Genomic DNA, 27,904 nt, shown 5'->3' with positions numbered 1-27,904 from the left:
GTTGACGCACACGAAAAACGAACCGGCATTCATTTTTTCAGTACGGCAGTACGTTGACCATTATGTTCGTATCCCGTAGGAAAAATGATGCGTGAAGATTCCCTGAACGCGCTTCTAAATCTTGACATTGTAAGTAAGTTGACACGGATTGTTATCCCCCGAAACACGGCCAAAGCATCTCATTATATGACGCAGCGAGTCAACCAAACACGCGTATCCTGTGCCATCTATCTTCCTGTACAAGTATTTTCACGACACCCTCAAATCCGGCCCCAACCGAAACTTCCAGATTCCATTGAAAAAAAACAAACAAACTAGACGGAATGGATTGATTGCGCAAACGATGACCGCAAAATACTTAAGGAAAATGCATGTCGTGGGCTGACTTCCAAGTCGGGACAGTGGCAAGTCGCCCCATTCATTATTCTGCCAATGTCCTTCCCTAGGTTTTAAAAAAAGTCTATAAACCTTGAATGGAACCATATATTGAATGCCATAAAACTGTTGCATGAACCAAAACATTTGTTTGGGCTTTTTTTTTTTATTGCTCATCTTTCTCTTTTTGCTAGTCGCATGGCAATGGAACAGCAATGATGTCAATTGTTTTCCGAGTCGTTTCTCTCATCTTTTTTTTTTATGAGATTGTTGAACACGAATTTGGTTATTGTAGGTGCACGTATTACGTGATGTTGTTGTATATAGTATGTCCGTCTAATCAGCACTGGCGAGTATCCGGCATTATTTGATATCAATGCGTTGTACTAGCGCTACTCGCCATATAATTACAGTTGGTTTCCGGTTATTCGTTCAATGAACTTTCGGTCGTGCAATGTCGTGAAAGAAAACAACAAAAAAAATACTTTGTAGAGCAAAATCATTTTCTTCGATGAACGATAGGCGCCGCATCGGCCAACCAAACAGTTGCCGAGCGGAAAACGAAGCCGACAACAACAAATAAAAAAAAAAAACGGCTTCTGGAACGCAAAGGAGAAAAAGCCTAACTAAACAACGAAAGGAGGAAACGAAATATATGTCTTTAAAAAACAAACAAAGAAGAGCAGCACTACGCACCGCAGCCGGGCCTGTTCTTTAATTTTGTTTTCGAAAAAAAAAAGAAGATGGCACAGGTTTATTTATGGCAGGATGAAGCAGACGAAGAACGCCAGGCATGCATAACGTTGCACGAATATAAGGCAAGAATGAGGCGAAAGAAGAGACAAGATGGAGGAAGGACAAAACGAACGTAAGTAGGAAAGAAACAAAAGAGAGCCTAAAAAAAAAAAAAAAGAGAGAGAGAGAAAGAAGAGATACACGAATAAGGGAGAGAGAGAGAGAGAGAGAAAAGGACGAAGAGAAGCTCTCGATTGTCGACTCCATTGGTGACCCAGATGGCACCGCGCTAACATCTCTCCTGCAGCGCATCCTCGTTTGGCCTGGTCGTGATTCCTGCATAAAACTAGACTTTCGTGACAGTGTTGGGACAAAATAATTACAATAGTTTAGGGCTTGTGTATAAGTTTCTTTGCCGCCGAATGGTTCGGACGAACGCGTTTATTTATAGAGATCTGGTGCGCATAATCCTGTCAAATAGCCAAAAAAAAAACACACAAAAAAAAACAAAATCAAATCAAATAAAAATAAAGATATTGTGTATGGATGGCGTCAAGTGATCCATTTCATCCAACGTTTTTTCATTTTCAATCTGTTTAAATTGGATCGATTCCGTTGATTCGAAACAACTCGGCCATTTCGTGAGCTCACGTAGCGCTTGTTCACTCGTGTTGAAGTAGCTGCTGTCGTCCGTTACCAGATGGTCGGTTTGATCAACGTCGGCTGGTCGATCCTGACCGGCCTGTTGCTGTTCCAGTCATCACCCCACTGCTTAGCGGCCGGCCGTCAAGATGACCAGTCGCCGTTCAAAAGCGCTACCATCGAATACGAGCACTTCTTCAATCACGGCACGACGGCCAATCCGAAGAGCAACAGCCACAAGATCAAGGATCACCTCGGTAGTGGTAAACTGGAGAACGAAGTTCTCAAATCTAAAGTGGAGGTGCTCGGTGAGGTGTTGAAGCACCGCGTCCAGGCCTTGCGCCACGTGCCCGGCCAGAAAGTCGAATTAGTTTTTCTGGTCGATTCATCGGCCTCCGTCGGAGCTGAAAATTTCTTCAACGAGCTGAAATTCGTCAAGAAATTGCTGGCGGATTTCACCGTGTCGGCGGAAGCCGCGCGCGTTGCCGTTGTCACCTTCTCGTCGAAGAATCGCGTCGTCCGTCACATCGATCACGTCAGTCCGTTCGGACTGACGGCACATCGGGAGCTGGCCGCCAACGGTGCCGGTGATCCGAGGCACAAATGCCGACTGCTGGAACAAGAATTGCCGGCCATCGGCTACACTGGCGGTGGAACTTACACGCTGGGAGCTTTGCTAGAAGCCCAATCGGTGCTGGACGGAGCTCGGCCTGAGGCCGTCAAGGCTGTCTTCCTCATCACCGATGGCTATTCGAACGGCGGTGATCCGCGTCCGGCCGCCAAGCGATTGCGGGAGCAAGGTGTCCGAGTGTTCACGTTCGGCATTCGCAACGGTAACGTTAAAGAGCTGTACGACATGGCGTCCGAGCCGGCCCAAGAGCATTCGTACATCGTCGACAGCTTTGAGGAATTCGAAGCTTTGGCCAGACGTGCCCTTCACGAAGATTTGCAGACGGGCTCGTATTTGCCGCAAGTCAATCGATCGGCCTGCGATAAGCTTTGCAAGGACCAGTCGGAATGTTGCCATCCGTCAGCTGAATGTACTTGTGGCACTCACACCGGACACTACGCCTGTCTCTGCCCTGCCGGCCATTACGGAACTGGCCTCAAAGATGATTGTCACCGTAATTCAATTTCTTTTGAAATATTTATGCATGAATATTGGTGACAGTCTAACTGCTAGGATATTATTGGAACCACGTCCAATAGTTTTTGTTTTGTTTTTTTTTTCAAATCGAAGGTTATGAAAAGGATTGAATTTCTCAGAGTCATGGAGTCTGAACTAAAACGCTTTCGTTAGTGATGCACGTCACGTGCAAAGCTAACAAGTGTCTTCGTTTTCTTGCCTCTTTTTTAAAAGTCTTTTTGAATGCCACATGGGTGTTTTGTGCCAAAAGCCCGGCTTATGCGCCTCCGCCGGTCCGTCTCCATCCCAAAGAGAATTAATGAAACGAACAGCGTATAGAAACAGTTGGAAAGAAGTTAAATGAAAGACACAGAGCAGCGGGACGAGACGGACCTTTTACGGATATGTCGGCACCTGACCAACGTAATCGGTCGACACACGCAGCAATTTTATTTTTTAAAGTAAAATGATTTGAATATCTCAATCCTTCACTCCCTGAAGATACAAGGAGAAAGAAAAAGCGATTTGAATTGAACATTTTTTAATTATGCGATTAAATTTGCAATCGATTTGATCGTTTTTCCGTCCCATTCAATTTACCTGATTGCGAAACCAGGTCAACTGCAGCCGTGAATCTCCGCCCATGTTCTAGAATGGGTGCCGCCCATTTCGTCTGCTTGCTAAACTATGTCAACGCTCCTTGTTGTGTCTGGAACAGATTTGGCATTCGTATTAGCGGTGAGCTATGTCAGGCCGGGATTTCTAGCAGTCAACTCGATGCCGTTGATGTCTCGTTATTTCGAATTCTCAAAACCGTAGCTTTCGCTTTCGACTGTTTTTGATGTGTTGTTTTGTTGTCCTCAAGGGACGTAATATAAATCATTTAAGTGACATCAGATGCGAACGAAAAATCAAAACAATCTAATGACATGTTTCGAACGTTGACAGCTTGCCCTGGTGGGACGTACCGAAGTGACGGCGGCCCAGGCGACTTGAAATCCTGTCGACCGTGTCCCGATGAGAATCACATCTCTCCGGCCGGCAGTACGTCAGCTGATCAGTGCCAATGCCCTCGTGGTTACATACCTGAAGACGGTGGTCGAACATGTCAACTGCTGGCCTGCCCGAAACTGGAACCGCCTGCCAACGGCTACTTCGTCAAACAATCGTGCAACAGCGTTTTCAACGGAGCGTGCGGCATCCGCTGCAACGGCGGCTACAAATTGATTGGATCCAGTATCCGATTATGTCAGGAGAACGGCACATGGTCCGGCGAGGAGGCCGTCTGTCAAATGCGCAGCTGTGGGCCGGTCCCGGCCCCGAAAAACGGACGGATCGAGTGCACGTCTGACAGTTACATCATCGACAGCGAGTGCACGTTCAGCTGCGACGTCGGTTTCACGCTGGTTGGCTCCCGCAAGAGAGTCTGTCTACCCATTGGCTATTGGGATGGTCTACCCGCCTTTTGCAAACGTAATCATCTGTCCGATTCTTTCATATCGTTTCCGTTTGACTATAATCTATAAACAAATGACTCATCCGAGTAAATGCCCTTTTTCTCAATTGATTTACCTTCTCCTCATTTTGGGTCCAATCAGCCGTGTTTTGTAATCCACTTCCGAAAGTAATGAACGGCACTTGGACGCCATCCAAATGCCCGCAGGCAAAGATGCGCTACGGGGAGCAGTGCAACGCTACGTGCGCGACCGGCTTCGAGCTACGGGGACCGGAAGTCCGTCGTTGCTCCGAACAAGGGAGCTGGACAGAAGAAGAAGTGAAAGTAAATCTTATATTTATTTTTGTTTTAAACATCTTTCATTTGAATTAGCCGTTGACTACAAAATGTGTGTCAATTAATTCGTTTTTTTTAGACGCGTTGCGTAGATGTGACTCCGCCGGAAATTACGTGCCCGGCAGACGCGAAACTGGACGCGCTGGACGGGGAAAATTTCGCCACCTATTCCTGGGAGCCTCCTGTGGTATCTGATAATTCGGGTACTCCACCGGACGTCATCAGCGTCCCAGCCGTGACCGAGCAGCCGATGCGCTTCCGGATCGGAAACGCGACGGTGGCGTACAAAGCGCTCGATCGGCGAGGCAACCAGGCGGAGTGCAGTTTCCAGGTGATGGTGACGGACAGCCAACCACCGACAGTTGATCAATGCGAATCGCCACCCACCTTCCTGTTGCGAGATCGTAACACGAGCGTCGTCTGGGACGAGCCGGTATTCAGTGATAATTCCGGCCGGCCGCCCACGGTCGACCGCTCTCACGATCCGGGCCGGTTCCCGCTGGGTGAGAGCGAAGTCATTTACACGGCCACCGACGAGTCGGGAAACAACAACACGTGCACTTTGATCATTCGCGTGCAAGAGCACGCCTGCCATTTGCCCGTCGACCCCATTCACGGACAGGCCAATTGCTCTCAACAGCCGGACGCGGTTTATTGTTCGCTGACGTGCCACGACGGCTACGCTTTCGCTATGCCACCGCCACGCAATTACTTTTGCGCCTACGACGGCCAATGGTTGCCGGCTGATAGTCCGCTTCCGTTCCCCGATTGTTCCGTTACGACTCACTCGGATGCGCTGATCCAAGACGGCCTGTTGCGGCTGACCAACGTTGGCGACGGATCGGAGGAGGACAAGATATGTCAGGATCCTTTCCTCATGAGTCAAATGGAAGGGCATTTCAAGCGCCGTCTGGCGGCCCGTCTCAACGAAATCTGTGGCGATAACATGATCTGTCAGGTGGACGATCTTCAGGCAGAGTGTCGACAACTGGTGGCCGAATCGGACGGCGCCGAAGACCAAGAACCCGTCACGGATTCCATGGATTGGGAGCAAACCAATGAAATCACGAGGTCCAGACGCCGTCGGGTCGTCCGACGCAGTTTCATTGACTGGTCTGAAAAAACACACAGAGTCAAACGGAACGCAACGAGCAGTGGCTTCAATTCAGCCAAAGGCAAATCGGGCAAGAGCAAAAAGAACAGCGGCACGACGTTAGAGTTGCGCTTCAAAGTCTTCAGTAAGTTTTGTTTTCATTCCTACGTATATTTAACAACAACAACAACAACAACGAAAAAAAGGGAATGGCGTTATAATTCGTCACGTGCTTTTCAGGTCGGTTTGCCCAGAAATTGAATGCGACGGACAGAACATCGAGGACGATACAGCCGTCATCGTTGAATTTAACGCAAGACATGATCCTCAGCGAATTGAACCAGCTGCGCGCGATGTTAACGGAATCGGCTCTGTCGGGCGAGTTCAACGTCAACTACACGGCCGGCCAGCTGTTGAACGTGTTTGACGTCCAATTCGAAGGCGACGTCGATCGGCCCAAGTTCAGCTGTCCGGCGGGAAGCATTCCCGTCAAAGCTGACAACTCCACCAACGAGTTCGCGCGTTGCGTTTACTGCCCGGTTGGGACTTTCTTCAACGTTGTCAACGAGGTGTGCGAGTCGTGCTCTCAAGGATCCTATCAGCCGGAAGAAGGCCAGCTGTCCTGTTTAGTATGCCCAAACAACACATCGACCAAAGTGGTCAACGCCAAACGTTCCGATGACTGTCAAGGTAGTACTTTCAAATTCATTCGCCATTCTGACTCATTTCACTATGGAATTCTAGCTCAAATCAGATGGGTTTCAATGTACCCGAGTTTAATTCAATCAATCCATTGGTCATTTTAAAAGAACAACATTTAAACTCCTTCATTTACAGCTCAATGTTTGGCCGGTAGCTATTCGCCGACCGGACTCGAACCGTGCAGCACCTGTCCGCAAGGAACCTACCAGACCGAGTATTCGCAGCGGCAGTGTCTTCCTTGCCCGTCGGGCTCGACCACCTGGCGTCGAGGCTCTCGCCGACTCGAAGATTGCAAATTCGTTTGCGCTCGTGGTCTCGTTTCCGAAACCGGATTAGCTCCGTGTTTCCCGTGTCCGGCTGGATTCTATCAACCACTTGACGGCCAGAAGTTCTGCATCCGCTGCCCGCGGAGGGCGCCCTACACGCCTGGCATCGCGGCTGTCAATCGCATCGAGTGCCTCCGGGTCAGACCGAGTATGGACGGCAATGACGTGAACGGGACGGAAGAGCTTCCGGAAGCTGAAACGACTGAAGAATTCGAACAGGCCACTCTCCTGGAAGTCAACGAGTGTTTCTCTTTGCCTTGTCAAAATGGCGGCCAATGCCGGACGTTGGACTTTGGCTATGTGTGCGACTGTCCGGCCGGCTACACTGGAATGCAATGTCAGACGGACGTCGACGAGTGTTCCTCTTCGCCCTGCCTGAACGGCGCCACTTGCCTGGACGGAGTGGACAGTTTTCAGTGCCAATGCCCGACCGGTTTCACCGGTGATTTGTGTCAAACGGACATTGACGAGTGTTTAAGTGGGCCGTGTCACGAAGGCGCCACTTGCGTGGACAAAACCATGGGCTACATTTGCGTCTGTCCGCCGGGCATGGCCGGCCCTCGTTGCGAATTAGACGTGGACGAGTGTCTGAGTGGCCCGTGTCAAAACGGTGGCACTTGCTACGATCGTTTGGCCAATTACACATGCGTCTGCCATCCGGGCTGGGCCGGCAAATTGTGCGAACAGGCCGTGGACGAGTGTCTAAGTCAGCCGTGTTTAAACGGCGCCACGTGCGAAGACCTTGTCGGCCATTTTATCTGCCACTGTCCGACTGGATACGATGGCCTGCTGTGCGACAACGACGTCGACGAATGCCAGCCGGAACCGTGCGCTTCCGGAAGTACGTGCATCAATCGTTTGGGATCTTTCGCGTGCTCCTGCCCGCCCGGTGTTGTCGGATCAACGTGCGACACCACCGTCAATCCCGAATTCAGCCTGGAATTCACGAGCGCTGGCAAACTGGACTACGCCGTTTGGGAGGGCGGTTTGCGAACGCACTCCAAACCGCTCGGCCAGCTGAGCTTGTGCGCCTGGATCAAGACGACGGATCAGCAGAACTACGGCACCGTCTTCTCTTACGCAACGGACGAAGAAGCCAATTCTTTGACCCTTACCGATTATTCCGGATTCGTCCTTTACGTCAACGGCGCCAAAGTCGTGACCGACGTGACGGCCAACGACGGACGATGGCATTTGATTTGCGCCACTTGGTCATCGTCACCCGACGGACATTGGCGCATTTACTCCGATGGCGAGCTCAAAGACAGCGGGTTCGGATTAGCCACTAATTCGACCGTCCCGCCAGATGGCACTGTCATCCTCGGTCAAGAGCAGGACGTCCGTTCCGGCGGGTTCAGCAACGCCGAGTCGTTCGTCGGCCTCCTGTACGGCGTCGAATTGTGGGACTCGGTTCTGGATGACCAACAAATCGACGGCCTGACCCTCTCCTGCCATCCCTCAGGCAGCGATTCCAGCGAGCACAAGGGGAATTTAATTACCTGGGCCGATTTCAAACACGGATTGCGAGGTGGCATTCGCGTGGAGGAATCGCTGTTTTGCCGCGGATGCTCCGACCCGATTCCGCCGCGTCACGGTGCAGTTAGTGTCCAAGGCAACGAGGCAGTTTACGTCTGCGAGCAAGGCTACGTCCTCACCACACCAACACCGCGCCGGCCTTGCCTCGTTCACGGCGGATGGTCCGGTCCCGATCCGGATTGTCAACGGGTCAGTTGCGGATTCCTGGGTACATTCTGAACGGGTTAGTCAACGGAACGAACTACGTCTACGGCAACACGGTGTCCTATAATTGCACGAGAGGGTTCAGGTTGTCCGGCAGTGGGTTGCGCACCTGCGAAGGAGACGGCCAGTGGAGCGGCTCTCCACCCGAGTGCATTCCAGTCACCTGCGAGCCGCCCACGGCACCGGTTAATGGTTCGCAGATCGAGCCAGTTGCCCAGGATGTTTACGCCGTTGGGGACAAGGTGTCTTTCCAATGCGCGGCCGGCTTCCGGCTGGACGGGTCGTATTCTTTAACGTGCCAAGACGAAGGGCAATGGGACGACGTCCTGCCTGTTTGCCAGCCGTTGGCTTGCAGCCGTCCGCCTTACGTCGAGCACGGCATCGTCACGAACGGAGTGGCCGAAATCCTACCCGAAGATCTGCCCCACTTCCTCGTGCCAGGATCCATCTTGACATTTAGCTGTTTGTTCGGGTATCAACTGGAATCGTCAGCCGAGGTGCAATGCAGTCACGACGGCTATTGGATCGGCAAAATTCCGAAATGCGTGCCGATCGAATGTGGAACACCACCGGAGATATCCTACGCCAATGTCCAACTTTCTCGTCCCAATAACAACCGGGTCGGTTCCATGGCTTCTTACGTCTGCCAGCCGGGCTATGAACACTACGGCCCCACCGAGCTCGAATGCACAGAGAGTGGCACTTGGCTGGACCGTACTAAACAAGCCACCTTGCCCGTCTGTATGGTGGTCGACTGCGGTCCGTTGCCGACCATCAACAATGGCGCTGTTTACGCCGAAGAGCAGACCTTCGGAAGCAAAGCTCCAGTTACTTGTTACTCCGGCTACAAATTAATTGGTCCTTCTAGCTGGATCGAATGCGGCGCCGACTATCGATGGACCATTCCGCCTCAATGTTTGGCCGTCGCTTGCGCTGAAGCGCCGCCCGTTCGTAATGGTAGCCAATCGGTTGCGGGGCCGTTCGTTGCTGGAGAAGAGGTGCGTTACGCATGCCAGGATGGATTCCGCTCGTCCGCCAGTTTATCGGACGTGCTGACGTGCCTAGAAGACGGCTCGTGGATGGGCACCGTTCCAGAATGTTTACCCGAACAATGCCCGTCTCCGGATTCAATTGATAACGGCTCTTGGGTGTACACGTCCGCTGTCGAAGGTGAAACTGTCAACTACGACGATCAAACTGTTTTTTACACGGGCGCCGAAGTGCTTTACTCTTGTAGAAATGGATACGTCCTGGAAGGTGGATCGCGTCGAAGATGCGCCGGATTGGTCGGTTGGCTGCCTCAGGGGCTACCCTCCTGCTATAATCAGGGGTCACTTTCGGGAATCACTTGCCCCGCTCTGGACAATCCAGACCATGGAACGATTGTGGTCGAGAGTTTCGAACCGGGTAAACTCGCCCACTTCGAATGCGACACGGGTTTTCAAGCCAGCGCGACTGGTGGACCAGCAGATTTGGTTTGCAACTCGGATGGAACTTGGAGCGTTAACAACGCGGAGTCGGATGTGAGGCAACCCTTCCGGTGCGAGGAAGTCAATTGCGGTGAACCCGAAGAGCCCGTCAATGGATCCGTCACTTTCACGTCCACTAATTTCGGTTCGAAAGCTCTTTTTCGCTGCGATCAAGGGTTCGTTCTCAGCGGATCGCAGCAGAGGACGTGCGGCAGCGAAGGCAGCTGGATCGGCGGTTCTCAGCCTCGTTGCCTTGCCCGCACTTGCTCCATGCCGGACATCATCGAACACGGATACATTGGCTTCGAAGTGGGCGGGTCAGCCACCAGCCTCAACACCGGATCTGTTATCCTCTACGACTGCGAGGAGGGATATCAATTGGTGGGTGTACGCGAACGTTCCTGCTTGCCCACCGGTGATTGGACCGATGAAGAGCCGTCGTGTCATCAGATTCTCTGCAATCGTTTGTCCGGCGTGCTGGAACACGGTACGGCGACGGGAGCCGAAGAACATGCCTACGGTTCAGTTGTCCAGTTTGCTTGCGATCCAGGATATGAACTGGACGGGCCGGAACGATTGACCTGCGAAGACGACGAGAACTGGAACGGCATTCCGCCAACTTGCCGGGCGGTGGAGTGCCCCAATCCGGGCCTAGTTGCCAACGTCATCGTCTCTTTACAGCAGTCGAATGCTGAACTCGACGCGGAAGTTTATCATTTCGGAGATGTTTTGGTGTACACCTGTCGAAAAGGCTACGCAGTTACAAAACCGACCAACGGTGGCGCTGCTGTCGAAAGGCGCTGTTTGGCTGACGGTTCCTGGTCTTCGAAACCCCCTGTCTGCTCAAGAGTTGTCTGCCCAGTGGCTACCATTCCTCAGAACGGATTCACCTCACGTCCCGTTCCAAGTGAAATGGGTCCCGTCAACGAGACGGAACAGGGGGCCTTAGTAGGTGAAATCATTCAATACGGTTGCAAGAAAGGCTATCAGTTGGCCAAAGATGGGCCTAAATCGGCCAAGTGTCTGGAGACGGGCAAGTGGAACGTTTCGGAGCCGCCTACTTGCCAGCTGGTGCGGTGTTCTCAACCACCGGCCATCACAAATGCGAAACTGGACGGCAACGAAAAGAAAGAGTATTCGTATCTGGATCATGTGGAGTACGTCTGCGATTTCGGATTCCGGATGACAGGCGAAGGTCGACTCGCTTGCAGTTCCCTGGGAGATTGGGGAGATCAAATACCGACTTGCATCCGAGCCGTTTGTCCGACTGTTGACGTACCGGAAGACGTCATCGCCACACCCGTTTATCCAGCGCCGGATGAATTGAAAACGAGCCGCCAACCGAGTCCGTTCGCCATTCAATTCGCCTGCCAGCATGGACACGATTTAGTGGGTAGTGCGTTGAGTGAATGCACGTCGACGGGAGAATGGAATCATCCACCTCCGGCCTGCGTTCCATGGCCGTGCAAATCTCCTCCAGTTGCCTTGAACGGCCAAATCCAATCAACGGAAATTCGGCCGGATATGATCGTCGCCCACGTACGCTGTGACCCGGGCTACCAGTTGGTCGGCACTGATTTGACATGTGGGCCATCTGGCGTCTGGAAAGGAAAGCCCCAATGTCAGCCGCAACTGTGCGTCCTTCCGAAGCAACTCAAAATGGAATTAGAATTGTCTGTCGGATTGATCTTTAGCGAGCCATTAAAAGACACGTACAGGTACAGTGAACAAATCCAATTCGGCTGCCAGACGGGATACACGCTCGACGAATCGCAAACGTCCACGTTTTCCTGCCGTGAAAACGGAGAATGGGACGAGCAAAAAATTCCAACTTGCAGCCCAATCCATTGTTCCGATGTCCAGATTCCGCAGCATGGATCTGTTAGCGAAACGAGTTCGCTGCTTGATAGCCGCATCACGTTCGGCTGCCATGAAGGATATCAACTGGAAGGAGAAGAACAAATCACTTGTCTTCCTGACGGCACTTGGTCCAATTCAATGCCCGTGTGCGTCGCTCGATCATGCGGGGAGCCTCCGAGCATCGAGAACGGTTGGATGGCCGTCCGCGGGACTGGAGTCAACGACACGGTCTCATATTCTTGCCAGCCTGGATATCGCCTGTCTGGTACATTCTTTACTTAAGAAAATTCATTTGACTACTTTGTAATTGGGAATTGAATTCAAATCTTGTTTTGGGGTGTAGGCGGTGATTCTAGAACATGTTTGAGCAATGGTTTGTGGTCAGGGGAAGATCTGGCGTGCGATCCGGTTGTTTGTCCAGTACCTAAAGCGCCGGAGCATGGAACTTGGACGGTCGGTGGATTTATTCCGGGCTCTACGATTCGTTTTGAATGTTTACCAGGTTTTACGCTAATCGGTTCTGCAACGATCACCTGCCTGACGGACAAATCGTGGAGCGATCAACCGCCTAGTTGCCAACAGATTACATGCCCGTCTCTGAGAGACCCGGATCATGGAACTGTCCAGTTGACTCGTTGGCTTTCAGACAATCAAGAAATGAACAACGAAATCAACCAACGACTAACTGCTGGGTAGACTTTGTTCAAAGAAATAAATCGATAACAAGTTGTTGTTTAACGTTTCTCATTTTGCAGTTATCGTTCGACGGCCCACTATACATGTGACCGTGGATACCAGCTGTTCGGTCCAGAGCAACGCATATGCACAGAGCAAGGGAAATGGAGCGAGAGGGGTCCACAATGTCAAAGTACTCGATCACTGTTCAACAATTCAAAATGGTCGTGCTAAAAGAAATGTTGGTTTTCAGGAGTCTGGTGCCCCGAACCTCAAGCACCGACACAAGGATTCGTGATGGGAACTGGGCGCCAGTTTGGAGATCGGGTTCGTTATGCTTGCAGTGCAGGTTATCGGTTAATCGGTGCCGATGACTCTACTTGTCTGGCCGATGGAATCTGGTCGGCTCTGTCACCGCAATGTGAAGGTAACGTCAGCGTTGTCAAGCTGAACAAAAACAAAAGTCTTTCACATATCTGTGCTGGTTTGTTAAATGCGTGAATTTCCATCAGCCAGCCCTGACTTGCGACGCACCTCTTCCCGCCGTTCACCACACGATGAATATCACGGCCGAAAAACGAGTCACTGGAACTCAGCTGGTACTCCGTTGTCAAGAAGGGTACACGCCGGTCGGTGATTTGACGTTTCAATGTCTACCCAATCAGCAGTGGTCCACAGTTAAGGGCCATTGCAAAAGTATAAAAACGAACAGTCATGTAATTTTAGTTTTCGGAGACGCAAATATGCAGTTTCATGTTGTATTTACAGGAGTGCACTGTAGTCGCCCACTTGTCAAAGGCACTACCTCAATGGCGGTCATCAGTGGATCGGGAACCGTGGCAACAGGTGGACAGTTTCATTTTGGGGATCGAATCCTCGTCAGTTGTCAGCACGGTACACTATTTTTTTGTTTTTCTTTCGATCAGATAGTTTTTAACCTTTCGTTGAACTGACCATAACAGGTCGGGCTCAAAAAACGAATAGCGCTATATTAGTTTGTCAGGCAGATGGCCTATGGTCTGGTTCGCCGCCGGTTTGTGACGCCCACTGCGATGCAATTTGCTTTAACGGCGGTTCGTGTAAGACAAACAGTCGGAAATGTTCTTGTCCTCCCGGATACAGCGGAGATCGTTGTCAACACGGTAAAGTGACTTGCTGCAACAGCCTGCGATGTTTTTGTTGGTTTTTTTCCCTCGTTCTCTGCCTGCTGCAGTTTTTTTTTTAAATTCGTATAGCTAACAAAATAATAGACAAAGATAAAATAGTTTTTGTTTAAATGACCTATTTTGGCCATGTTTTTAGCTCATTGCATTCTGCCTTGCTTGCATGGAGGCACGTGCATTGCGCCCTATCGTTGTGCATGCCGGGCTGGACGCACCGGAGAACGATGCCAAACGCGTATGTCAACAAACTCACGATTTTTTTGTTTCTAATTTTTCCTTTTAACAGTTTTATGTATGCCCTTCTCAAAAATGTCTTGTTGTTGTGAAACTGAAAATGATAATCTTCTTGAAATTGTTTTTTTTTTTTAGCTGTCTGTGACCAGCCGTGCTTGAATGGTGGCCGCTGCGTCTCACCTAACATTTGCCAGTGTCCCCATGGAACCGTAGGTCCTACATGTCGTAAACGCAGGTATAATTAATAACCATTTTATATACGATATTTCAGTCTTGCATACATTTTTCTTTTCATTTGAAATAATAATTTCAGTGATATGTTATTCTCTTCACGAGGCTAAAGCGTAACTGCTCTCTAATTGGTCTTCCCAATCATCAAGCTTCCTTGTTTCGTGGCAAATATTAGCCGTAGATCGAATGTAGAAAAGTTATTTGTTGCGTTTAACTATAATACCTGTCATCTGAATTAAAACCGTTTCTCATCAAGATACTATAATATTATAAAATACACAAAATATAGTACATTTTTAGTGGAGTTTTCGTACTATTTGGTTTACTAATAGTTTTTTTAAATAATAATGAGTAAAAGTTAGAATTCAAATTTAAATTAGGCGTGTAATAAAAATGTCGACCGTAATGGATATCGGGAAGGGAGGTTAATTTTGATTCTTAAAATATAAAAATCGTTGTAGGCTATAGCCTACTATCATTTCAGAACATGCTAGAGATGATGAAGAATCTTTCAAACATACTTCCCAACGTAGTTGGTGTACTATATATTAATAACTAAACAATGAATGCTTACCTTCTTTTTTTCTATCCTATACATATATTCATATACATATTCTATATTCTACTATCTACTATACACATTGAAGATAAAGTAAATAATGTGAAACAGAGTGTTTGAACGCATTGTATTGGATTGGTCACGACATACTCGACATTTTGAACGAAACGTGAACTGAGCGAAATGAGAAGAGACTACTCAAAATTAGGAACTTATATCAATTGAGCAAAGAGCAATACGTACATCATACTGCAATTAAAGCCATTTATATGATGGTCGATGTGATTGTAGTGACAACAATCAAAGGTGGAGTGGTCGTCACTGTGGATGATGGTTCGACAGCTGTGCTGGTTGTTGTGGCAGCTGCGGTTGTCGTTTCAATCACCGACGAAGTTGATGCAACAGTCGTCGAAACTGTTTCAGTTATTGTAGACATCGTTTCCACGGTCAAAGTCGGAGTACCTGTCGCTTTAATGTCGGTGTTGCTAGGAAAGATAGTGACCGAATCAGTTGTTTCAGACGTGTTCTTGCTGGGACTCGCACTGACAAACACGGTCGTAATCTGCGTGGTCACAACAGTTTTCGTCACTGTTTTAGAGAGTTTGTGCAAAAGGGACATGAACGCGTTCGTGGGGAGTGTTACGGCGCTGCCTCCAAACGACATGCTGGGCTTCAGAAATTTCTCTTCCGTTTTCTCCAGTTCGTCGTGCAAGCCTTTCAGCATTTCCAGGTGTTTCATCGCGGCTTTCTCGTCAGCTTCCTGGTCGCTTTTAGACGGGTAGGGCATGGTCAGCAGATCGGATGTCGGGACGAAATAAGCAGCCGGATTGGTCCCCTTATCTTGAGTCAAAGATTCTGGCGTAATGTCAAAGGAGCTGTCGACGAAATCGACTGAAGATTGTGGGGGAGTAGCTACTCGATTGAGGAAGCCTCCCGCTCCGGTGGGGTAGTAAAAGAACGCACGCTGGGCGAATGGATAGTCTTGCGTCAACGTTTCGCTGCTCTCTAGCGACTCCTCCGCTGATCCCAGAACCGCCAACAACACGGCAGCCAAAATAAACGTGACGTTCTTCATCGTGAATTTTTTCTATGTAAATGAACAGAAAGTTGAAATGAAATTGAAATGTGTATATTAGAGTGGGTGTAAATGTTACCTTTATATTGGTTATGTAATACGGTTGCGGACCGAATGGTGAGCGAAGGTTCAATGCTCCGGTAAAACCTTGTGCACCTTCTATTTATCCAAAAAAAGGCAGCGCCCCCCTCCCTCTCTATGTGTGAGCCCCCCTTACTTCCGTGAAATAAACAGCAATAACCTTAAAGTAGGTTATAGGGGGAACAATTTCTTCCAGCCTAACGCACGTAATAGAGTTCTTTTTAAATAAGTGCAAAAGAAAGTTTAAGGTCAAGTTGACCTTGGCCATCTCGAAACTCTCCCTCGCTGGTTTTTCTGAACCGCTCTTTTCGATGTCAATAACCTTTCGTGACATGCAACCGTAATGAATAAGTTAACGTCAAGATGCAAGAGGATATATATTACAGCCTATATACGATAAGGACTTTAGATTTTTAGAATTTAAAAGGCAATCCGATACGATAGTTTTCGTTATTTTTGCTTCTTTGCTGCAATTGTATCTCTTTAGAGAGTTGAATGTTGGATCAAGATTGGACAGCAGCAATAATGGCGAGAAACACCTAACCTATACCTTCATCAAGTATTATTAAACAGAAGAAATACGTATTTCATTTTTAAATGAATCTATAGGTTTATTTTGAATGATACAAACAAGTGGATGGACTACAGACGTATACGATAAGAATTGCGATGAGACATCCTACCTCTGATAACAGAAAAACATTAATTGTTAACAGAAACATTGGGCACAAGAATCGTCCTAGTAGCTAACGTAACAGTAACGCGTGAGCTTAGAGAGCGCAAGAGTGATGCGAAACTCTTGAGTGATACAGTTACAGACGATTCGTCGCGATTGACGGAAATGCTGGGAAGCACCAGCCGATTCAGGTGTCGCTGAGCAGCAGCATCTTCCGCCATTTCTTGTTTAATAGCTTCAAGTTCTTTGAGTGCTTCTTCTTGGCTGATTTCATCGTCAACGGGAAATGGCCGGCTTCCCGTCGCGATTTCTTCCCGAACAGTAGGGGAACTCGTCGGATAAAGAGGACTCATTATGGGCATCAAAACAGGGTGGTAATACGCTGGTTGGTACGGACTGGCTCGCAGAAAGTAAGGCGGAATTATGGCTGGATAAAAATAAGGACGAACAGCGGGTGTCCGCAGCTGGTGGACGATGGGTTTCGTGATCTTGTTGCTGGTCTGGTTTTTCACGTTGTTGAATTTTGTTTGATTAAAGATTGCGAGCGGGGCTTGTTGTTGCGTCACACCACTGGCAGGGCTCCTAGCCGATAAGATGGTCTCCTCGGTACTTTCTACTGACTGCGAAGAAATTAAAATTAAAGGTGAAACTTTTAAATATAATAATTATTAAAGGTCCAGGTATATGTTTTTACTTCTTCTGATTCACAGGAAACGTCAGCTGTGTCTGCCAGCAACGTGGGACTCCAAGTTACCACCAAAAAGCAGACGAAAACGAGCTGGTTTATCATTCTGTTTCTTCCAAGCCAAAACATGAAAACTAGGTACTTTGATCTTCGCAAAACTGGCTTTCACAATGGAATTCGTGTTTATCTTTAGGTGAACAACTGTCTCAGATGATATACGTATAGGCTATAAATGAATTTTAGCGGGACGTTGCCAACCAAATGTTTGAGTTTGGGGAGAGTCACAGAACCAAATGTATTGCTTGTATCCGTCTAAACAATGAGGCGACTAGGGTGAATCACCCTATATATATAAAGCCTGACCATCCTATACAAAAGAAGAACACGGCCTAATCTAACATTCAATCTGAAATCTTCTAGAAGGTCCAAGGTTTCTCCTAGGTCTATATTTATCGTTTTAGAGGCTATAGGTCACGCCAAACGTTAAATGTACCTTTGAAATCCTGCTTCCAAGATTAATGAGGCCATTGAAAAAACTCGATCTGTATACAACTCGCATTTTCAGGGATGTTCAAAGCATAAGATTTAACTCATTCAGAAAAATAATGCATAAAAGTTAGTGTAACAGTTTTTTGTATTTGAGGTTCGAATAACATGTTTATGACGCAGTAATCGAAAAAAAAAAAGTGTAACGGAACACAGGAAGCAGCCATGACACTGACGGGATATAATAAATACTGAACTGGGATCAAAACGCCTGAAAATAATGCAGCTAACTACGTCTTGGTACGTTTCAAATCAATTTGTTTCGAATTTAGCCGTTGATGGCCAAGCCGGGCACCAAGTAAGTTTTCCTGACGATCGAAAACGAAGGCAGCGCCGCCGACAGAGAATTGACGAACGATTTAAAGCTGGCCTTGGCTGAATTGGTGGTAGACGAAAGGCTGGACATGAGGCCGCGAGCTTCGCTAGACATTTCACCTTTCTCATTCAAAAGTAATTCTAGTTGAGCGAGAGCATCCATATCGCTGAGGCTCTCGTCCGTTGGGTTGATGCGGCGCCATTGCGGGCCACCGCGGTAGAAGTAAGGCTCCTCATTGTAATAAGGGACAGGCTCTTGAGGTCCGTAATAAAGTGGATGATGTGGTGGGAAGTAGCCAGGACGACGGGGCAAAAAGTAAACTGGCTTGGCCTCCTTCTCGGCCTGCTTTTCTACTTCTGGTTTGGCAATCGATGGGGTTGATTTGTCATCCGATTCATCCGAATTGATCAAGCTGGTCAGAGTGCTGACGGTGTTACTCTGGGCGCTTTGGAGAGCCAACAAAATGTTTTTGACCTCCTCTCTTACGAGCTGCTGAATGATGGACGTCAAATTGGCCACATTGGAAGCTCCTACCAGATTGGCGAGGTTGAGATTTGCAAGCGGATCACTTCGATCTTGCACAGACGATTCGGAGATGATTGGTTCTTTCTCGGGTACCACCGCTGACACCAATTCCTATTAAGCGTTAGTCAACCAATACAGATAATCCAGGGATATGCATAAGATGATGTCGTAATTAGTTTAAATTTTTAAAAAGTGTTTAATTTACCTCTACTTTATCAACTTGGTCGACCGGTGTGGCGTGGGCGATGGCCAGCACGAGACCGAACACAACAATGAATTTCATCTTCCTGTTTACAGAAGTAACAATACTTTTTTTCTTTTTAACTTTTCAACTGGAATTCTAGTAGGATAGAAAGAGATTCAGCAGCAGTTCCGTGGCTGCGTTCCGCACACTGGGACAAGACTTGTCTGACAAGGCCGCCAATGTTCACGGAGCTCCGCTATTTAAAGGCTCCCGCGTGCTTACGTGTGGGCCAATCAGCAGGTGTTCTGCCAACATTCTCGCCCAAAAGAAAAAAGAAAAGAAAACGAAAAAAGTATTTTGGTAAAAAAAATATATATACAGTATATATATAATGATAACATTACCATGGTTCATTACTAGTTCAGCGGTTGGAACGTACGGGATTTTTTCATCGGCAAAAAATAAGAAACAGATGACTTATGGACCTGTAAACTTAAAAAAATTCTAATAAAAAACCTAATATGGAATTTTGAAAAAAAAAAAAAAAGGAGTGTATTCAGTTCATGCGTCCAATACAACCACCAAAACACACGGTCATAAGCATAGGAAAAAATTAATAAAATTGTGGCTGAATTTTTTCTAGTGTAAAGTTGCGTTATGTCACTCACCTATGTTGTCTAGGGAGTGCTACATATTATGTACTTCATTTTTGAAGCTAGTATGTCTCAACAATTATTGTATAGAGGTGAACGGCCTCCAATACGGTACCGGGTTTTGCGTGACTAGTCACTCGCAAGCAAGAAACCCAAAAAAGAAACGAGCACTTAATATTTTTATAGTGTTTGTTCCATTCTTTCATTTCCGGAACAAAGCAAGGTTGAACAATACAATTTTTACAACGTCGAATTCAATGAGCTCTTGACTTTACAGAGCCTACCATTAAAGTGCGAAATAGTGTCGTATAGTCCCGGTACGTTTCCAATAGGCCCAAACGCACGCCAATTGCGGTTTGTCCAAAAACTGCGTTACAAGAACAAAAACTATGAGCTAAAATGGTTTTTAAAAAATTGTGCGTTGTCTGCTAACGACTGCGTTGCAACTCGTAATTGCTTCAGGTAAAGAGCTTGTCACTTCCTGTTGCTTGCTCGCTTGCGTCATCATGAGGTAGAAACTGAGAGCCGTCCAGCTGTTGTTCTCTTAAAGATCGAGCACCTTTTTCAAGTAGGTAGGAAGACAAAAATTAAAAGGAAACAACTCAACATCCCAGCAGGCAATACAAAAAGATCTTCACAGCTTTGAAGAGGGGAGAAAGTTAAAGCGAAACATAATCACAGAGAAAAGGTCGTTCATCTCCTGGCAGACATGATCCAGCCGCTGACTAAACCGAAGATGTTAAAAAGATAATAGTAAAAAAGAACGTGGCATGAAATAAAGATGACCATCGCCTTATTGCTTTCAGGAAAAAGGTGGGTTAGCTATAGTATAAAAAAGCAAAACGAAAAATAATTCATTCTCTAACCCGAGGAGAAATAGTCAGCCATTTGACGATGGCCTGTTGCTTCTTATTTTGGCCATAGCGTTCTTCAGCATGCCACGAGCCGGGATGGTAACTGCTGTGCTGCGTTCTTTTCTATTTCGGCATGGCCAAGGTCAACATAAAGTGGTCGGTCATTGCCCCGTTGTGTTCCCAAACACAAATGCAACTTTGCACTATCGTCAGGCCTTAACAGAGAGGAGATGAATGTCCCTTCCAGTTGTGTAAACTTCACATGGCTGGGGATCTTGAGCATTACCTTCTTCTGGTTGCCAACAGTTTAACTTGGAAGAATATGTTCCTCAGCCCCATCATTTTGAGAAGAAACAGTGGCTCTAAACGAGGGGGTTTGTTATGGAACATGAGTGGTTTATCCAAGAAATCGGTTGACTATGTCGATTCAGATTCACTGTTAGGGAAGAAATGTCTAACGGACGTAACGTTTTAGGAGAGTCAAGGACACGTTGATCGTGCCAACTTGCTGATGCTAGGGATTGCAACCCACGATCGTATTATGCAGCTAGTAGAAGCTTGCGACGCAATACATATCAATCCATCATTCTTTCATGCCCGCCCTTCAACAATTTTAAAAGCGTAAAATTTCAATATGAGGAAGGTATCAGGTCTTCCACCTGTCGACGATCACTGCGCACGGTGATAAAAAAGGGTAATAGTACTGTGTACCTGTTCCCAATTCTAGTATTATTGCGAGAATTTATTGTAGAATCGCCTCTTCGATAATAAAATCGCGCAGACATTGAGAACAACCTAATTGACGCCAGAACTTGCCTGTGCCGTGCAATTTACAATAGGAGATTGTTGGTATCGTCTACCGCAACAATTAGCACAAAAATAGGCACACCGACAATAACCTAACAAAATTTTAAACTATGTCGGCTATGTTCTATTGACTTCATTTCTAAATTCTTCTTGTCAAGACTATTATTTAGTATATTATTTTTCATTTTTTTTTTAAGGTTTTTGTCAATGGAAGGATGAACTCGAAATTTTGCATTTCTTAAGTTACTCCGGTTCCGGGTACCTAATCCGAACGATCGGGCTTTAATTTAAAAATTAATACAAAAAGTTTAAAACATATTTTATAAAGAAAGAAATGAAAATTATTTAAAAACGAATGGTGGTTTTCTTTTCTTATATTTCTTAAAGAGCTGGATAGTGTTTAGGGATTATGTGAGGTAGAAATTGTGTTTTCATTGAAATGTTGCCTTTATTCACCATCCGGCAACGCTGAAATTATCGCTCTGCCTTCCTCTTCAATTCCAGCGTACTCGGTTCTCTCCCAGTCACTTGTCCTTCGTTGGCAAGACGTCTATTGAGGCTTTGTTGCATCCATTTATTTCGTCGGACTTAAAATCCATCGAACAACATGCCTCCTAAATTCGATCCCTCAGAAGTAAAAATCAGTAAGTAGTTGAAAAATTTTATCCTAAATTTATTGTTGTCGGAAAGAAAAATTAGTTGTTTACCATGAAGTCAGTCGGTGATCGTACTTGCATTTCTAATGATAAACTTTTTCAATTATAGTCTACCTTCGTGCTGTTGGTGGTGAAATTGGTGCCACTTCATCTTTGGCTCCCAAAATTGGTCCATTGGGTCTGGTGAGTTAAAACATATCACCATTTTGTTATTCCGGTATTAACACTCCACATGCTGTCTATGTAGTCCCCCAAGAAGGTTGGTGAAGATATTGCCAAAGGAACCCAGGATTGGAAAGGCTTGAAGATTACTGTCCAGCTGACAATTCAGAACCGTCAAGCAGCAGTCTCAGTTGTTCCATCCGCTTCTTCCCTGGTCATCAAGGCTTTGAAAGAGCCTCCTCGTGACCGCAAGAAGCAAAAGAACAGTAACTTAATCATAATTTTTTAAATCTTGGGATGTATCATAATTCTTATTTTCTTTAGTCAAGCACAATGGAAACATCACTTTTGATGAAGTCATCTCAATTGCTAGGATTATGAGGACAAGATCACAATCCCGATACCTTATTGGAACTGTTAAGGAAATTTTGGGAACTTGCATGGTAAAGAAATTCCAGTGTTAACTTTATTAGAAATACTGAGGTTCATTTATATTTTAGTCTGTTGGTTGCACGATCGATGGCCGAACCCCGCGCGATATCACTGATGCGGTCACCAATGGAGAATTGGAGGTTCCAGAAGAGTAGATCCGCGTTCACTTGTCAGTAATGGTAAGTTTCCAGGCGGAAGGTCATGTCACCAGCTGAACTAAGCATACAGCTGGGGACAATGCTACCCGAAATCCTGGTTTGGTTGGGGTTGGCATCCCGTCCAACTCGCACCATGTGCGAGTCATTTAAAGCCGAATGTTCTATTAACAAATTCGATTTTCTTTTTCAGATGAGTTCAATAAACGGATCTTAACCGAATTTTGTTGTATTTTTCTGTTAAAGAGTGTGTTGGTTGAATTTAAATGGCTTATGTAGCCCTGCATTGTTTTTTACTTTGAGTAACCATTACTGGAATTAATTTTATCTTTTTCAATTTATACTTTTCCAGGATCTTTAAAAATATGATCATAACACTTCTAGGTTAATTTAGTCACTGATCATGCCAAATGTTGCAAATAAAATACTAATGAAAATAAGATAATAAAACAAGATCATAAGGGAAAAATTTTATTATTACTACACTCAGGACATTATTGTTCATTATCCGTGCCTCTACGTCTTCTTATTTTTCTTTTAAACTCTTGTTGTTGTAATTGAGAGTGAACATCGGCAAATATCTTCTCTTGTTCTTCAGCTGGGATAGTTTTCCTGATACACGCAAAGTATATAGTAATTTGCAATTAAATACAATTTTCTGAACACTTACCTGTACTGTAACATGAGATCGTATTTTTCCCATGGTTTTGCAACTTTTTCGGCTTTGTCGTAGAAACGTTGCGGAAGATTCAAATCTTCTACTCCTTGCAAATTCTGTCGCTCCCACCGTTCCAGCCAAGGTCGTGGCCGTAATTTTACCTTAAATTCCAAAATGAATGTATTATTAGAAAAAAGTTTTATTTACCAATGAAATGCAGTAAGTTACTTTAAGAGGATTAATTGGAACAACTGAATTGTTTAGTCTTCTCTCTGGTTCCATGTCCAATGGGAAAGTACTATATTCTGGTAGTGCATCTCTCAGATAGAGCAAGGATTCATCCAGTCTTCTTTCTAGTCTAAGGACTTCTATCTTCTGTATAAGGGGGCAGTACATTTCATAAAGGATCTCCACTCCTTGTTTGTCCACAACATTTCGTAAAATAAACCATGCCCGCAAGCCACTTCCTCCTCTCTGTATGCAAATACCCACAAATCTTGCAAATTTGTTTGGAGAATTTGCATCAGCAACAGTCACAGCCATAACTGACCCTGAAAGAATAATATGTCAGTGTAATGGACTAAGCAGGTTCACCCATTTCTTCTTACCAGTATAAAATTCTGGGATTTCAACAACTGATCTCCTTTGTAACATGTCAATTCTTTCAAGTTTTTCTTTTAGCCTATTCCTTCTTTCCATGGCTGGATCAGGGAGAAATTCTGGGTACATAAACCTGAATTCAGGTGGTGCTACGACCACAGTATTCCCAGATTCATCGCCGGGCTTTTGTTTGGATACGGATTTCTCATCGGCTTCATTTGACGTCTCAATGGGTTGGTGAGTTACGGTAGTTTCGCTTAGTGAAACCGCATTTCTCTTGTAGAAGGATTGAGCTAGTCCTATTTGCAAATAATTTTCTCATTATTCGGTTTACATTAGAAAATAAAATAAAGATGGGGTGAACCTTGGCGAAATGTTTGTAAAACTGCTCTTCTCAGCATGGCGAAAATAGACTAGATTCAGTGTTGTCTTGACTGAGATAGCAGACGAATAATGGTAACCAAGTGCAGCAGTGCCAACACGTAGAATCGGACGTGGAAAAAAGAACGGATCAACGGAGAACGGAATAATAAGAATGTTATTGTTAATTGTTATTTGTTAAAGCAGCAATCACACGAATAAATTTGTGTGCTGCTATTTCCTCTTGTCTGTTCATTTGTGATCTGATAGGGACATCGCTTCCATAGATTGGTTTTGCTGAGGATTTGACATAACGTAAGGGAACTTAGATAATGCATGATCTCTATAGACAGACGTTCAGAAAGAGATCCATCCCCGTATCTTTCTTACGTATAGGGCTCATAAAATCAAACGGAAAAAAACAAACATTACCATATCCAGAAACTCTGGATTAGGAGTAGAGATAAGTGATGTGATTTAAAGCAAACCATGAACTCAAGTTGTGTATAAATTAATGCGTGATAAAAAATTAGTACAATTTTCTGAAATTATCAAGGAGTTCTGACTTGGTATAGTCAAGGTTTTTTGCCAATATCGGTATCGTTTTTCATTGGACTAAAACATATCGGAAATATAACGCCGCATCCTCATTGCAAGAGAAAGGCTAGCTTTTATTGAACTAAAATAATTCATTTAAAAAAGGTACTTATATAACGTTTTGAAAGAAACAAGTATTTCATTTTCTTCCTTCTTTTGATTTTGGATTAGGAGCATTGGGATTTTCGCATCGATAAAATTCCTTAAGTAATTGGATAGCTTCATTTGAACGTATTCCACCATGCAGCTCCAGAGGGCGGAACCGCTGATCTTTTGCACAGACGTCCAATACCGAACCACATCCACCAAAACGTTCATTAGCGCACCCGTAATACACACGAGCGAAACCTAGCATTTGCAAAGCTCCTGCACACTGAATACAGGGTTCAACATTCACCCAAACGTCCGTTTTCGCAAACACTTGGGACATAGCTTTCAATTTTGTTTTTCTCTATCCACAATAAGGCACTATCGATTGCTTCAAATTCTGCATGTCTTGTTGCGTTTTTAGTCTCGTTCACACGGTTTCTTCCTTCGCCAATAATACCATGATCTGATCATCAAAAGAAGGTTAGGACAACTTTGAAATATATATATATCTTAACCTAGCCTCACCTTGATGACACAAAATGCAACCGATCGGAACTTCTCCAACTGACAAAGCTTCCCTTGCCAATTCAAATGCTCTGTCCATATAGGAAGTGGCTAACTCGGACATTCTCGAGAGTCTCTTCGATATCTTGGTCGTAAAGATTGTTTGATTGCGAAGTCGTGCTGAATTTTAAGGCAGTTCCCGTTTTAAAGATTACGGAAGATCCTGTGTCATCCAGCGAAAGGCCACAATCAACGCAGAATTCGGCAGTTTGACGTGCAGTGTCGAACAAAAGATAACGACGGAGCTTTTCAAGAGGAAACTTGGTTCCTTGTGGAGATCGATACCCACGCTCATAAACTTCTAAAACTCTTGGTCGTAAGAGTGAAAAATGTGCACGATAGGCCAACTGTAGACTCAGTGGCAAGCCTCGAGCAATATGGTTTGCTCTAACAAAATTACCTAACCAGAGAGAAATGCTGATTTCAATCGAGTTGCGCACTATGGTGTTCGATTTTGTCTTAGAGGGCAGTTGTAGTGCTCGGTGAAGGCCCGCGGAATTCTTCGACAGCAGTAAATCAAGGGCTTCTATTTCTATATGACTGGTCTGGTGAAGCAAGTCCTGATTCTTCACTTCAATTTCGGAATACAGATGAAGCAATTGACTCAAACACTCATCAAGATGATTTTGATTAAGATGACTGCTAAATGCAGATGCAGGAAGATGGGATAATCTACAAAAATATTTTTTGTTGAAAAGTAAACCATAATACATGTAAGAATATAAGGAAATTGACTGAATACCTGAACTGGAAGTAGATATAAAACCTAACACAATATTCAAGAATTTTTGCAACAGTAACTGTTCTCAGGCCAGAAAATCCTTCCAAATAGCCCTGGACAACCAAATCTTGACGAACAGCCCTCAATCTGTCAAATACAAAGTCATATAATTGTGCCAATGATGTTTTTCTTCTATCAAGAACTCTGGAAAAATACAAGAGATTATTAAGAGCAGAAATGAATGGCAGTAGGATTTTTGTTTGTACTGTTCGAAAAGGTATTTGACTGTGTTTTCTAATGTGGTTAGATCTCGTATATTTTTATGTCTGGCTGCTGACTGCCCAGCAGCAGACCTACTGTAGCACTTCACAGCAGACAGAAAAGATGTCTCAAAAGGTCGCACCAAGTTATGTTCTTTTCTTCTGAAAAATTGAGGGAGAAATTATAAAATAAATTTGTATCAAAAACATTCATATCTATGTACATTTCATATTCATCAGGTGGGCACATGGTCTTGCAACTTCCTTGCACAAATGTTGCAGCAGCCATTCTAATAAAGCACACTTTTTCATAAAAATAATTTTTTCATGCCTGAATATCCATACCTCAACAGACTACAGTGCTGTGTTTTTATGCTTCGACTGTAATTATATTTCTAATACTAAAAACACGATTACTATAGAAAACCAAAATTTCGGGGCATACGATACGTAGTGTTGATTTTTGATTTTGTTGTCGAATCGAAAATGACGGTTCTCATGCGTTTGGCGCAATGGTGCCTGATTGTCATTTTCCGCCAAGCAAATAAAAAAAATAATAATAATTAAAAAACGAGCGAGATGAATCGAATTTGAATGATTTTCAGATCGCAGACTCGTGATCCAGGGGATTCGGATGATGAAAACCATCCATCCAGCCACATATTTTAAAAGCAGGTGCGTGAATTCTCTTCACCTGAATATGTTTGATTCAATTCAGCATATGCTGAAACAGCTGAATCAGAAGAAGGCAATAAAACATTAAACAGAAAACGTTCTTCCTTTTTTGAAACGATGTTCGATAATGGAGGGCATATCTGACGGTGACGGGGAATATATTTATAACTGATTTTTAAAATATGACCACATTTTCTCTGTAACTAAAAACTAGAGAAAACTTCTCCGTGTTCGGTTAATTTGAAAATGTGTTGTTACGTCGTAAAAGCAGGTAGAAGTAGTACTCCGCATATATATTCAAATTAAACCAGTACATTCAAAGGAAACGGAAATCAAATGAGGTTACAAATACAAAAACGCTGTGCAGTTATACTACACAAGAAATGAAAATGTGTGAAAGACTTGGCTAACTTCGCAATTGCCAAGAACTTGTAACGAAATAGGACAAGGGGCATGATTTTCTTAGATTTAACCATCAACTAGATGCCGGCATGCCACTCACTGAAACAACAAATATCCCTAAAATAAAAACACAGAAAATTATGTATGCACAATTTCGGCCCTTGTTGAGGATGTACCGTTATGCACGATCATAAAAATAAAGGAAAATAAACATGCCCACTAGTCGTCACCTTTTCGACCGGCCTTAGCGTGCGGTTTATATATTCGAATCTGGGACTTCCAAAAATTACTCGATCGGTTCTGACGTTCTGTTGTATCGCGGTTGATTTCGTTGTTTATTTGCCGAGAGGAAATTTTGTTAAAACACCCCAGGTGCTACGACGAACTCATAGGACTTGTACGCATTGGGAATTCTTTAGTATTCCGCCATCCATTGTGGTTGCCACTT

General features: G+C 45.3%; 7 protein-coding genes and 1 long non-coding RNA gene across 8 annotated transcripts; 3 read left to right on the top strand and 5 right to left on the bottom strand.

Moving 5' to 3' along the window:
• The first annotated feature begins 1,368 nt into the window (after window positions 1-1,368).
• LOC116927697 (sushi, von Willebrand factor type A, EGF and pentraxin domain-containing protein 1) lies at window positions 1,369-14,456 on the top strand. The gene is given in 16 exon segments (XM_032934727.2): window positions 1,369-2,876; window positions 3,827-4,351; window positions 4,477-4,658; window positions 4,750-5,908; window positions 6,004-6,453; window positions 6,601-8,526; window positions 8,529-12,125; window positions 12,204-12,552; window positions 12,616-12,728; window positions 12,789-12,962; window positions 13,052-13,231; window positions 13,304-13,429; window positions 13,498-13,677; window positions 13,838-13,933; window positions 14,068-14,167; window positions 14,246-14,456. Coding segments are annotated over 16 exon segments (10,251 nt in total). The 5' UTR covers window positions 1,369-1,810; the 3' UTR covers window positions 14,274-14,456.
• A 376-nt stretch (window positions 14,457-14,832) lies between these two features.
• Window positions 14,833-15,959, bottom strand: LOC116927744 (location of vulva defective 1). The gene is made up of 2 exons (XM_032934796.2): window positions 15,877-15,959; window positions 14,833-15,809 (listed from the first exon to the last, which is right to left on the bottom strand). Exon 2 carries the CDS (start codon window positions 15,795-15,797, stop codon window positions 14,988-14,990), a length of 810 nt encoding a protein of 269 aa, XP_032790687.2. The 5' UTR covers window positions 15,798-15,809; window positions 15,877-15,959; the 3' UTR covers window positions 14,833-14,987.
• A 514-nt stretch (window positions 15,960-16,473) lies between these two features.
• Window positions 16,474-17,550, bottom strand: LOC116927752. The gene is made up of 2 exons (XM_032934805.2): window positions 17,249-17,550; window positions 16,474-17,174 (listed from the first exon to the last, which is right to left on the bottom strand). Exons 1-2 carry the CDS (start codon window positions 17,366-17,368, stop codon window positions 16,581-16,583), a joined length of 714 nt encoding a protein of 237 aa, XP_032790696.2. The 5' UTR covers window positions 17,369-17,550; the 3' UTR covers window positions 16,474-16,580.
• A 305-nt stretch (window positions 17,551-17,855) lies between these two features.
• Window positions 17,856-19,056, bottom strand: LOC116927750. The gene is made up of 2 exons (XM_032934803.2): window positions 18,832-19,056; window positions 17,856-18,737 (listed from the first exon to the last, which is right to left on the bottom strand). The coding sequence occupies exons 1-2, from the start codon at window positions 18,907-18,909 to the stop codon at window positions 18,054-18,056; spliced, it is 762 nt and encodes a 253-aa protein (XP_032790694.2). The 5' UTR covers window positions 18,910-19,056; the 3' UTR covers window positions 17,856-18,053.
• On the top strand, window positions 19,034-19,401 carry LOC116927802. The gene is made up of 2 exons (XR_004396782.2): window positions 19,034-19,170; window positions 19,231-19,401. It is a non-coding gene; the product is annotated as an uncharacterized LOC116927802 (long non-coding RNA).
• A 2,204-nt stretch (window positions 19,402-21,605) lies between these two features.
• LOC116927778 (60S ribosomal protein L12) lies at window positions 21,606-22,751 on the top strand. The gene is made up of 6 exons (XM_032934840.2): window positions 21,606-21,768; window positions 21,890-21,963; window positions 22,028-22,208; window positions 22,267-22,385; window positions 22,443-22,553; window positions 22,723-22,751. Exons 1-5 carry the CDS (start codon window positions 21,732-21,734, stop codon window positions 22,527-22,529), a joined length of 498 nt encoding a protein of 165 aa, XP_032790731.1. The 5' UTR covers window positions 21,606-21,731; the 3' UTR covers window positions 22,530-22,553; window positions 22,723-22,751.
• A 233-nt stretch (window positions 22,752-22,984) lies between these two features.
• LOC116927742 (39S ribosomal protein L19, mitochondrial) lies at window positions 22,985-24,311 on the bottom strand. Its single transcript, XM_032934793.2, has 5 exons — window positions 24,152-24,311; window positions 23,796-24,086; window positions 23,416-23,738; window positions 23,200-23,348; window positions 22,985-23,141 (listed from the first exon to the last, which is right to left on the bottom strand). Exons 1-5 carry the CDS (start codon window positions 24,186-24,188, stop codon window positions 23,024-23,026), a joined length of 918 nt encoding a protein of 305 aa, XP_032790684.2. The 5' UTR covers window positions 24,189-24,311; the 3' UTR covers window positions 22,985-23,023.
• A 486-nt stretch (window positions 24,312-24,797) lies between these two features.
• Window positions 24,798-26,900, bottom strand: LOC123474433 (tRNA-specific adenosine deaminase 2-like). The gene is given in 7 exon segments (XM_045176633.1): window positions 24,798-25,171; window positions 25,173-25,297; window positions 25,360-26,070; window positions 26,141-26,323; window positions 26,386-26,541; window positions 26,604-26,669; window positions 26,725-26,900. Coding segments are annotated over 3 exon segments (516 nt in total). The 5' UTR covers window positions 25,463-26,070; window positions 26,141-26,323; window positions 26,386-26,541; window positions 26,604-26,669; window positions 26,725-26,900; the 3' UTR covers window positions 24,798-24,883.
• Between the last annotated feature and the right edge of the window lie 1,004 nt (window positions 26,901-27,904).

This window comes from Daphnia magna, linkage group LG7 (assembly GCF_020631705.1).
Source record: "Daphnia magna isolate NIES linkage group LG7, ASM2063170v1.1, whole genome shotgun sequence".
NCBI lineage: Eukaryota > Metazoa > Arthropoda > Branchiopoda > Diplostraca > Daphniidae > Daphnia > Daphnia magna.
The sequence above is the reverse complement of the archived record's forward strand: the minus strand, read 5'-3'. Positions and strand labels throughout refer to the sequence as shown.